The sequence below is a fragment of the Cotesia glomerata genome, linkage group LG6, assembly GCF_020080835.1.
Source record: "Cotesia glomerata isolate CgM1 linkage group LG6, MPM_Cglom_v2.3, whole genome shotgun sequence".
NCBI classification, from domain to species: domain Eukaryota; kingdom Metazoa; phylum Arthropoda; class Insecta; order Hymenoptera; family Braconidae; genus Cotesia; species Cotesia glomerata.
Genome location: NC_058163.1, coordinates 17,070,893 through 17,084,272, shown reverse-complemented (window position 1 = coordinate 17,084,272; position 13,380 = coordinate 17,070,893). Strand labels below are relative to the sequence as shown.

At 30.8% G+C, this 13,380-nt stretch overlaps 2 protein-coding genes across 3 annotated transcripts in view; one reads left to right on the top strand and one right to left on the bottom strand.

Annotated features, from left to right (window-relative positions):
• Window positions 1-7,985, top strand: part of LOC123267768 (cobalamin trafficking protein CblD) — a 51,890-nt gene extending 43,905 nt beyond the window's left edge. For both annotated transcript variants that reach the window (XM_044732609.1, XR_006510123.1), the window contains one exon: window positions 7,832-7,985. In XM_044732609.1, coding sequence (XP_044588544.1) covers window positions 7,832-7,905 — 74 coding nt within the window. In that variant the 3' untranslated portion in view covers window positions 7,906-7,985. The remainder of the gene's footprint in view (window positions 1-7,831) is intronic.
• Window positions 1-13,380, bottom strand: part of LOC123267761 — a gene marked incomplete in the record, with an annotated part of 391,343 nt that overhangs the window by 53,157 nt on the left and 324,806 nt on the right.

The window sequence follows — 13,380 nt, the reverse complement described above, 5'->3', positions numbered from 1 at the left end:
GTAGATTGTCATAAAATCCACTCTTAGATCATTTCTACCTCGCATATAGCAGATTCTTACCAAATTTGGAGCCTATAGGAGCTACAGCTCAGAAATTTAAAATTTTCATTGTTAAGACCCACCCCCGCACTTCTCTGTGGAGTGGGATATCGTAAAATTCGTTCATAAATTATTTTTACATCACTTACACAAAATTCATACAAAATTAGGAGTCTGTAGGAGCTAAAAGTCGGAAATTTTTAATTTTCATTGTTAACGTCCACCCCCGCAATCCATATTGGGAGTAGATTGTCGTAAAATCCGCTCTTAGATCATTTCTACATCACATATAGGAGATTCCTACCAAATTTGAAGTCGATAGGAGCTATAGGTTAAAAATGGGAATTTTCTATTGTTAACGCCCCCGCAACCCCCCTTGTGGGTGTAATTTCGTAAAATCCGTTCTTAGCTGACCTCTACTCGGCGAAAGGAATATTCCTACCAAATTTCAAGTCGCTACGCCTTATGGTTCCAGAGATATCGTGATGAGTCAATATATAGGTGGGAATCTCTTATATATATATAGATTATTTTTATTCTAATGTCAAGATATGCATTTGTTTATTTTTTTTTTATTTCAATTTTTTTTAATACTTTTTTTTTTACTTAGCCGTATTTAAAAATATATCATTCTATTAATGACAATTTTTTAAATTCGCTCGATTTACTATTGAATTTTTTAATGTTTATATTTTTTTTGGTTGGTTGAATTTTATTTTATAACATTTTAAAGTTGTTACAAGTTTAAATTTTGCATCATTTTTACTAATAATTATTTAATATTGTCTTTTTTAATGATCGCCTCATTTTATAAACGGCATCATTTTCAGTTTTAAAAATTTTTAGTTTACAAACGTTCCAGTTTACAAACGGCTATTTTCTAGTAAATTTCAAAACATACTTAAATTAATGTCCACGATTGTATGATCAGATCTGAGTTATCTAGGTCTATATATGATTACTAGCTGTTACCCGCCCGCTCCGCTGGGCACTTTATAAAATTGTATTTTGAGATCTAGACTTGAAATTCAATTGAAGTATTGTTCTGACTTGCACAGATTAAAAATTCTTTCGGATTGGCCTGTACCTTTTATCCATGTCATAATTCTAGCGAATATCCATTGTAACTTTCAATGTGCAATCACTATAACATTCCCGTGGCTATCTCCAAAAATGAATAATCATCTTTGGATTTACGATTTTAATTTTTGATTTTACGAAATCTCTTAAAATGAATAGCCAAATTTCCGCTGCCAAAGAGATTGTGGTAAGAAAATATAATTATTAAAAAAGGAAAATATTTTAATCCGTTGACCTTGGAGGCCAACCCTGTAATTACCTGTTTCTCTTAAGATTCTATCAAATTTTATATCTCTAGGAAATATATTTGAAGAATATGAATTTTTTGACAACTATCACTCCCGCACTTTTATGTGAGAGATAAATTTCGTAAGATCCTATTCGAAATGATTTTTACATTAAAAATAAAATATTCCAACAAAACTTCGAGTCCATAGAAACTATTGTTTTGAAAAGAAAGATTTTCATTGTTAACGCTTCCGCAGTCTCTTTGGGATTGGAATTTGATAAAATTCATTCTTAGCTGAACTCGACATGATACATGAAGACTCCCACCAAATTTGAAGTCTGTCGAAGTTACAGTTTGGAAATTAAAATTTTAGATTTTAACACCCACCCCCGCAATTCCTATCGGAAGTAAACTTTATTGAAATCCATTTTGAGATGATCTCTACAGGAGAAATAACAGATTTCTACCAAATTTAGAGTTTTCAGAAGCTATATTTTGGAAATGAACATTTTTTATTGTCAACACCCACCCCGCGATCCTTATTAGAGGTGATTCGTTGTAAAATCCGTTCTTAGATCATTTCTATATCACATATAGAAGACTCCTATCAAATTTAAAGTCTATAGCAGCTATAGCTTTGAAATTAAAAATTTTAATTGTTAATACCCACCCCCGCAAACCCCTGTGGGGTGAGTTATCGTAAAATTCGTTCCTATATTATTTCTACATCTCTTACAGAAAATTCCTACCCAGTTTGGAGTCTATTGGAGCTATAGTTTGAAAACGGGAATTTTTTATTGTTAACGCCCTCGCAATCCTCTTTGGGGTAGGATATCGTAAAATTCGTTCATAAATTATTTTTACATCACGTACAGAAATTTCCTATAAAATTTGGAATCTGTAGGAGCTATAGCTTGAAAATTACAAATTTTCATTGTTAATACCCACCCCCGCAACCCTCTGTGGGGTGTAATATCGTAAAGTTCGTTCATAGATTATTTCTAGATCTCTTACAGAAGATTCTTACTAAATTTGGAGTCTATAGGAGCTATAGTTTAAAAATGGGAATTTTTGATTGTTAACGCCCCCGCAACCCCCTTTGTGGGTGGAATTTCGTTAAATCCGTTCTTAGCTGACTTCTACTCGGTAAAAAGAATATTCCTACCAAATTTCAAGTCTCTAGGTCTTATGGTTCCCGAGATATCGTGATGAGTGACTATATACGTGGAAATCTCATATATATATATAGATGTGGGTGAGTTCATGGATGGATGCGTAGGAGTGCATGGATGGATGCGTGAGAGTGCGTGGATGGATGCGTGGGTGGATGCGTAGGAGTGCATGGATGGATGCGTGAGAGTGCGTGGACGGATGTGTGGGAGTGTGTGGGTGGATGCGTGGGAAGGTGTGGATGGAGAAGCATTGAAAGCGTAGAGTTGATGTTATACATTTTTCCGACTTCTTTATAAGCTAGAAAAAAAAAATAATGACGAAAAAACGATCGTCTTTTGTTTTATTGACGGAAACAAAAAACAAATGACTACACACATAAATTAATAAAAAAAATGGGAATTTTCTATTGTTAACTCCCCCGCAAGACCCCTTGTGGGTGGAATTTCGTAAAATCCGTTCTTAGCTGACCTCTACTCGGCAAAAGGAATATTCCTACCAAATTTCAAGTCAATCGACCTAATAGTTTCTGAGATTTCGTGATGAGTGAGTTAAAAAATGGGATCTCCTATATATATATATAGATATCAATTCAATTTAATTGTGTAATTCTATAAAGATTTGAATTTTTTTTTAATAATAATAATCTTGATCAAAAAACAAAGAATATTGGGATCTGTATTTTTTATAAATGTAACAACAAAATATGTTCTAAGCTATTAAGGTAAAAGCTCCGATAGATGATCACGTACCAGTATATGATCACTCCGTGTATTTGTATATCTATATTCACAAATATAGGTATACAAATACATAGAGTGATCATATAATGGTACATGATCATCTATCAGGGCTTTTACCTTATATACAAATTTTTAATTTTTTTTATATTTAATGCCTTCTTATTATCCTTTAGGAATTGAATTTTATAATTTTTTAATTAACGCCCACGCAAGGATTTGTGAGGGTGGCATTTCATAAAATTCATTCTTTACAGCTCAAAAACTCCAAAAAAATCAATCTGTCCAAGTTTCAATCCTTTAGCTGCTATAGATTAAAAGGTACAATTTCTTTTAATTTTACGCCCACGCACGGACATGTGGGGGTAAAATTTAATGAAATTTATTCTTAACAGCTCAAAAACGCCAAAAAAGCATTCTGGCCATGTTTCAAAGTATTAATAGCTATAGATTGAAATTTACGAATTTTTTCTTAATTTGACGCCCACGCACGGGCACGCCAGGGGGGTGGAATGTCACAGAATTCGTTTTTAAAAAATTTCTAAATGTAATTTGAAACATTCTGACCAAGTTTTGAACTATTAAAAGCCATAATTGAAAAATATGAATTTTTTTTCGTGAACACCCCCGCAACCCCCCTTGTGGGTGGAATTTCGTGAAATCCGTTCTTAGCTGACCTCTACTTGGCAAAAGGAATATTCCTGCCAAATTTCAAGTCTCTAGGTCTTATAGTTGCAGAGATATCGTGATGAGTGACTATCTATATCTATAGAAAGTCTCCTATATATATATAGATATATAATCTATATATAATTAGATCTGATTGGACCTGAGTTACCTAGGGCTATATATGATTATATCTGATCAGATCTAATTGATATAGGGTGATTCCGTACTCGCGGTTGCAACATTTAGACTCACTCAAGGCTTCTTACTAAGAAAATAAAAACTCTTTTTAAAGAAATGACCGGTCGCTTAATAAAATCGACTTAATAAAATGTCTAAATAGATACAGGAGAGGTTCAAAGTGCTATCGCGGGTGCAACGAAATCGGCCCACCATTAAAGGTCATGAAGCTAGAATGAAAAAAGTCTGTTAATTATGAAATATTTATTAAATTATTTTTACATTCTTTAAAATAATACAAAACAAACTAATTATTAATTTAAATAAAATTATTAAAAGAAATAAATATCATAAATTATTCACTTTTTATCCAGTCGCGGGTGCAACGTAAAACTATCGCGGGTGCAACACGTCTCACTGTAGTGAATATAAACATTTCCATGTAACTTTAAATTAAAGATATGAGATCATAGATGCTGTATCACTAATTAGCACTTTCCTATGTAACTAAAATAAATTATTTGTTTGGAATAATCGGCGATTTATCAGACTTAAGGTTCATCTTCAGAATCGCTGTAAACATCAGAAACGCGTAACTTTTGCGTAACTTTTTTTGCAACTTTTCTACGTTTTTTTTTTAGTAGCAGTTATCAAAACTAATTTGCTTTTCAAATTAGACTTCGACGTTCGTGCAACACAAATGCTCTTACCCTCCTCAAATTGAAAAAAATTGGTATAAAAAAAAGTAACAAATACTGTGATTTAAAAATTTATGTCAAAAATCGTCTCCCGCGGAATCGCCCTATAGGACCATGTATATAATTAAACGTAAAGCTATGTACATAATTATATCTAATAAAATGTAAATTATAAATTTACATTTATTAATACATAATAATATATAATTAGATGCAGCATTTTTTAATGATTATATATGTCGGAGAATAAAGTACAGCGAAGTATTTTCTGTCAAAGTGATGAGAATATTCTTTAGGATATTTCTATTTTTAGTAATTTTAAGAAATGTACTATTACTTTAATATTTTGTAAAATAAGTTTTAACGAAATTGTTTTATTGCGGTAGGCTTAGGCCTAGGTAGGCACATGGTGGTCAACGTAGTCGGGATCCCAGGACGATAGAGGTATCATAAAATTAATATGGAAAAGAGAAATATGCAGCAGGCAGACTATTTGAGAATAGTTGGGGAAAAGACAGTCTTGATTTGGAATTGAGATTGAACGGACGTCCTGGTGATCGCGAATTCGTTATTTCCTAAGTCTCGGTCTATCGCAAGATATTTATAATTTTGTTAGCATTCTAAGTTAAATTAATCTTGTACGAGTTTACCTACTCATTCTTGATAATTGATCTTATTGTAATTGGGAATATTAATTAATTGTAATAATAAAAATGGGTAAATCACAAAATGCTGAACCTCTAACAAAAGATCCTGCCTCTCCGACATATATAATAAATATTTTGCTGAGTAAATTTGTTTCACTTGCAATGTCATATGATATGAAGATTGCTTATAAACAAAAATCATCTTTATAAATTATTTGCATTAATTATATTACATTATAATAACGTTTATTGTAACATACCGAATTCTATTACAGCTCATAATTATCTTTTAAATTTGTGAATATTAAAAACGTTAATTTATTTAGTGATTTGAATTATTATCATGTATTACAGTTATGTATTCCAGCTGTCGGGTTATAAAAAATGTCAAAAGAAAATTGCTATTTTTGCTTTTGATTTTAAATAAATATTTGTTCACTGTTAACAAATATTTATTAACATTTAATAAATCGTATTTAATAAATAATTTATTAACTGGTATTAAATATTTATTAAATCCCATGATATTAAAAAATCACTTATTAACAGTTAATAAAGCTTATTAAATATAAACAAATCCTTCTTTCAATATCAGTGTAACTATACGGAAATCATATATAATTATATACGAATCATATATAATTATATATGAATCATCTGTAATTATATATGAATCATATCTAATTATATATGAATCATATATAATTATATATGCATTATTGTGATTACTATAAAACATTCTCTGTTTTTATCTCAGAGTCTGCTACTCCAATGATTAATAATCTTTTAAACTATAGTATTTTGTGGATGAAATAATGGAACTGTATTGATTAAGTTAACTTATAAAAATCGATTATGTATTCGATTTGCATTACTTGTAGTTATTTCAAGCTTTGCTCTTCCAGTAAGTCTCGTAGGTAAACAGGTAGCGTGTTAGTCTTTCAAGCGTCAGGTCCCCGGTTCGATCCCCGCTCACGCTGAATTCTTTTTATTTTTATAGAAATAATTATATCTAATCATATATGATTATATATGATTAGATCTGGCCAATTTTCAGGTCTAATTATATATAAGTGATTATATATAATTATATATGATTAGGCAAATTCATTTTTCCCCGGGTTTGTATTTCATTTTTTAATTATATGTTTTATGAATGACAAAACAAATTTTTAATTATAAATCAAAAAAACTCATTTCAAAACGTTCAACAATTTTTAACTACACTAATTTTTAGTTATAAAACTTATTTAAATTGCAGTAATTAATATAAATCACAATGCTGATCACTAGTCTATAAACCTATCAGAGGTTATAGTGCTGTTAAAATTATACGGCCCTATCCTGTTCAAGTTCTGGATACCGTTTTGAAAATTTGGAGGTATAGTTGAACGCTAAAATTTAATATAAAAATTATAGTTTATGTCTTTGCAAAAAATATATGTTATTTAGAAAAGACTATTTTATTAGATGGTACAATTTTTTTTACTTAAAATGATGATATACCGTTTTTTTGACTGATTGTTCGGTTTACGATTTAGTACCTTTTTCATGAAAAAAATAGCATCTATCGGCGATTCTCAACATGTTAATTTTTAAGTTAATAAAAATATAATTGTTTTGATTTATAATTGAAAAAACTTACAGAAATTAATTACCGTATAATTTAATAATTATAATATGCTTATATTACTCATAATAAATTTACGGATTTTGTATTATAACAATTCGAAAAGTCTGTTCAAGTACTGGTCCCATTTTTATAAGTGTTCAAGTACTGGGTACTTTACCTTATAGTGTAGTGATATTTCCCGATCCAATCAATTATTTTCGATAAAGTTAGTGGCGTTCAACGCAGCTTTTTTAACAAGAAACAATTATTTCCTACCTGCGAAATAATCGGACTAGAAAGTTCAAAGTTACGCGAAAAAGAATACTTTTCAAATTTTTCGACAACGGAATTTCTGACACAAATCCACTGAGTTTGATACGGTAGATAGAACCCTACGTTTTATAGAACCCTTTTGAATGTCATGAACCTCGTTTCGATCGGTCAAGCAGTTTAAAAGTTATGAGAGATTTACACACACACACACACACACACACACACACACACACACACACACACACACACACACACACACACACACACACACACACACACACACACACCGTTTTGTGGACTCAATCGTTAATTTATTTGATATTTCTAATCTTCTTGCAATATTATATAAATTCTGATATATTATTTTTTAAGACAATACGTAATCAAATAATTAATATGTTAACATAAATTTATCATATACTTTTATGTAGTGTATTGCTTAAAAATAATTCGATTTTAATAAATTTGATTAATGTATTGATATTTTCAATTTTCAGGAAGCCTTTACACATCTGCACCAGCAAGTATGGATTTTTTTAAAGATATTATGAGTGGTATGTCCGATCATTAAAACTTCAACCTTGAGTGAAACGCTAGGTATCGGCGATTGTTATATGAATAAATAAAGGAAATCTATAGAAGAACAATAAATTATAGTCTCTATTTTTTGAACCATAGACTATTTTTAATTTATAAACAATAGTATGATCTAATGAGATATACATTGGATACGAGAATAATAACAGTAACTATTTAAAAAAAATAATAAAAATTTACTATATTATTTCTTTTAATATTCAAAAATTATTGGCTTTTACTCATGACAAAATGTTTTTTCTAGATGAAAGATTTTTCTTCATTACTTTCCTTTTCCTTCATTAATTTCATTTCGGTTTTGCATCGTTTATGTACGCTTTTGAATAATAATATCATTTAATTGATAAATACATTCTCATTCTTTGTTTTCATTTCGAAAATTCTCGATTACTCTCACCAGAAAGTAATTAATTATTTTTTCTTTCTGTAAAATATTTAAAAATAGGAAATATAATAGAATATTTCAATTAATTAAAAAAAGTTATCAATCAATGTACTCGCATAATTCTCAACAATTTGAATGATTGCTCTTACATTAATAATATGTAAACAATAACAATAAATATATTAACAACAATAAAGTATTGTATATAAAAATAGAAGAGATAAATTTCAAACCAAGCGTAGAGTGTTTTCCGCTTGAAGAAATATCAGGAAAGCTCAAAAGTATCGATTTTCTATTTGCTTTGAAGTTATCGTCCTCGTTGTTTTTTTTTCTCTTTTTAGCATAATGCCAGTGAATAGACCAATAGGCTTGTGCCAAAATAATATTAAATTCTTGTTGGAATATATGTGAAAATAATGTATGATTATTTCGAGTACTAGTTCTTGTAACATAAAAAATTTCTATCCCATTAAAATGTTTTCCTCCAGTCACTGGCTATATAAAAGACTTTTACGACTGTAATAACGTGTATGGACAGGATAGGATAAGAAGAAATGGAGAACAAAATCTTGTCGTATTTATATTGTTCAGTAAGAGAACATAAATTCGATCACACTGTTAAGATTATCTAGTACTCTCTGGGCTGCATTGAGTTTGACCCGATAATGTTTGATATTGTCATATCAAATCGAATTGCCAGTTTTTGTTTCGATCTACTCACCTATACATAGCTTTGTAGAAATTAATTATATGCCGACGATTTTTGTAAGAAAATTTTATTAAAACCCAATAGACGTCCTAAATTTTATGTCTCAAAAAGTCCTAGTTTATAAACAACATTTTTTCTATTCTACACATCTCTCTGACACAGCCAGCATATGAAGTCAATTATCGCAAAATTTGTTTTCAGCTGATATCTAATTATTAAGAAAAAAAAAAATATTTAAATCGGTTGACCCTGGAGGCCATTTCTGGAATTTCCTGTTTCTCTTGAGGTTTTATCAAATTTTATTTCTGTATGTACTGTATTTGAAGAATATAAATTTTTTAACAATCAACACGCCTGCACTCCGGTAGGGGGAAGGAATTTCATAAGATTTCGTTCGAGATGGTTTCTACAACATAAATAAAAGATTCCTACAAAATTTTGAGTCCATAGAAACTATTATTTGGAAATAATAATTGTTTATTTTTAACCTCGCAATTCCTATTGGAGTTGGAATTTGATAAAGTCCATTCTTAGCTGAACTTGAAGGTAAGATTACACATGACGATTCCTACAAAATTTAGAGTTTATAGAAGTTACAGTTTGGAAATTGAAATTAAAAATTCTAACACCTACCGACGCAATCCATATTGGAAGTAGAATTTATTGAAATCCGTTTTGAAATGAACTCTACATGACAAATGAAAGACTACTACCAAATTTCGAGTCTGTAGGAACTATAGTTAGTAAATTTAAAATTTTCATTGTTAACACCAACCCCCGCAATCCGTATTGGAAGTAGGTTGTCATATAACATAAGTTTTTCTTGAAGAATTTGGGAAGTAAAAACGAGAAAAATCACGAAAAATATGTTGTTTTATGATTTTAGGCCGTTTTTTTGTTAAAAAGTATAAAAAATTGTGAAAGTCATCGTATATTATTTTAAGTTGAACTTTAACTGCGAATAACTTTTAACCGAGTCGACTTAGCGAAAAATTATATCAGACCTTTTTTGTAGGCCGTTCAATTTCCTACAAAAATATCTATTTATTTTCACCACACAATCACTCGTTGAGATACATGATAATTCCAAAAAAACAAATTTTCCGTGTTATATAAATGGGAAATCAAAAATCACCATGTGACACCTCTAGATATTAATATTAAGAGCTCAAACTCTACCAGAATTTTTTTTTCGTCATCTTGGACGATATTTTCGTAGTAGCTAAAGAAAAAAAAATTAAAAGTTTTTTTTTGGCCCAGCCTAATATATATATATATATATATATATATATATATATATATATATATATATATATATATATATATATATATATATTAGGGTGTGCCAAAATGTAACTTCCGTGGAGAACCTTTTAAAATTGGAATTTTGAGTTACACTTTTAACAGCAGCTGTGTTTGGGCATTTCCTGAGATATTTCGGATTGAGAGAATTAATTTGATTATTTATAGGATTTTTAACAGGAGATTTAATTGGGCACTTCCGGCCAAATTTTGAATTTTCACCGGAAATATCTAAACTAAGCTTCTGTTAAAAAATTCTATGAAAATCAAATACATTGTCTCACACCAAAATATCTTAGGAAATGTCCAAACACAGCCCCTGTCAAAAGCGGAACTCAAAATTCCAATTTTAAAGGGTTCTCCACGGGAGTTACATTTTGGCACACCCTAATATATATATATATATATATATATAGCTATATATATATATATATATATATATATATATATATACTAGCTGACCCGGCAAACGTTGTTTTGCCATGTGAATAATTTCTAGAGAATTTCTAGTGTAGAAAAAAAATTACTAACTTATTGGAAGTGTATAAGGATGTGGAATATGAGTGAAAAAGGCCTGGAGCGCTGTGAACGATGAGGGAATGTTGTTTAAAAATAACAAAACACCAAACATTAATTGTTTTAATTTATTAAAAGTAATAATTATTTCTATAATTAATTAATTACATAATATTAATCTTTTAATGCTATAGCGTGAACAATATTTTTTGTTAGTCCATCTTTAGCTAACACAAACAAACTGGATGGTTTACCCACTCGAGAGCATGCCACGTATAATTGTCCGTGTGAAAAACATGGTGTTCTCAAATCTAATCCACAAACAGACATCGTTTGACCTTGGGATTTGTTGATAGTCATTGCAAATGCCAATCTAATCGGAAATTGAATACGCTTAAATTGAATTGGCACATCTGTGGGTATAATAGGTATTCGTGGTATCAATATATTTTCACCTCGAAACTTGCCATTTAAAATGGTGCCTTCAATAACGTTTTTCATTAATTTTTTAATGACTAATCGCGTACCGTTGCATAGCCGTGGCGGGTTCAAATAACGAAGCAAAATAATTGGAGATCCAACCTTCAATTGTAAGTTATGTGGTGGCATGCCTGGCAAATCTAGTGAGTTCAAAAACTCTGTTGGAAAATTTACAGCTTCAGTGTCATCGCAAACTGTATCAATAGATTTATATGATACCAAGTCCCCTGGCAATAACTGTTGTATCTTCAGATTTAAAATGTCAACGTTCACATTTTTTGCAGCTAACATTGCTTTTTCTGCAAGCCACTCGAGATTTATGTAATTCGTGTGTACATCGGGAAATATTTGTTCAATGAGAGCATCTTGCGAATCAATGATTGTGCAGAAATCATTCGCTAATTTTATGTATCCAGTTTCAGCTATAGTGACTTTTCCATCGCCGATATCTAAGAGTTGTTTTGAGAATGTTTCAGTGGATGGATCTTGAAGCATTTGAACGCGCATATTTACTTTCAGCTGGACTATTTCAACATTACGCCACAATGTCGATGATTTTAAGCAGGCGTTGATTTCATCAGCGTATGTTGAATGTGGAATGACAGGAAGTGTTTGTCTGAAGTCACCTGAAAGGACTAACAGAGTGCCACCAAATAGTTTGTCGTTGTTTTTAATATCTTTCAATGTCCTGTTCAACGCCTCAAGCGAATGTTTGTGTGCCATGGTACATTCATCCTAGATGATAATTTTACACTGTTTCAGCACTGTGGCTATGGACGATTGTTTTTTTATGTTGCACACTGCGTCAGGGTTATTTTGAATATTTAGTGGTAGCTTAAATACTGAATAAGCTGTTCTGCCTCCATCCAATAAAGTTGCCGCAATGCCCGATGATGCAACGACCAATGCTATGCCATTATTGGATCGTATTTTGGCGAGAATTAGCGAAATAAGGAATGTCTTGCCAGTTTCACCTGGTGCATCTAAAAAGAAGAACCCACCTTGTCCTGCTGAAACTGCGAGCATAATGCGGTCGTAAATGGTTCTTTGTTCCTCATTCATTAGTGGGACATTGCGAGTAACAATCGCCGCCGTTTCTACAGTATTGTACTGCATTTCACAATTCATTTCAGTGTTCATTAAATCAGTTGCACCTCGATTTGGCGAATTCATACCGAAATGACTGAGTGGTAAGTTGGCAATGATAATGCAAAGATCCTCAATAGCAATCAATGCTTCATTGTACATATCTTCGCTGAATGTTATCGCTAGATCGTTACACCGTGTACGATGTTGATGCAATATATCATCAGTCATTGAATCTTTGTGATTATCCCACAATATCTCTGCTCGGGCTGGAAAACATGTAGTCAACACTATAGCGAATAGTAGACGAATTTGTATTGCTGTACACTTCAATGATGCTTCAGCAAGCATACATTCCCACTGATTGTCATCTTCTAGCAAGCCGAGTGCAAGGCATGCATCTTTATACGTTGTATACTGTTGCCCATTCACTTTACGTATATCTTGAAATGACAATGGGCCAGTAACATTAACCAACAATAGTCAAAGATAAAAGCACTCAGTCTGTCTTGGATTCACTGTAAATACGTATTTGGAATCCATACGTATTTACAATAAATCCTTTGAAACTTTTAGAAAATGTCATCAATTGTATGAGTAAATTATTTTTTTTAACTTTTATTGTTTTATCAATTTTTGAAATTAACAAAAATTACTAACTCATATAATCGATTCACCCTGATGTATTGATGACGAATAGCTATGATTTCACTCAAATGCATTATTAAAAATATTTTTCAACCTTTTTAGTTACTAAATATTAATTTTTGATTTTTTGATAAATATAACCATAGAAATTAAAATATTTATTTTTTTTTTTAACAAATGACAATCGAATTGAATAAATAAAAATTAATTTTTTCTAAATTAAAAAACTGGCTTCCGGGTGAGTAATCGGCTACATATTATATACTAAAACCTTCTCCGATACACGCTGCATCTTATGGTATAAGTTTTTCTTCGATCGGTTC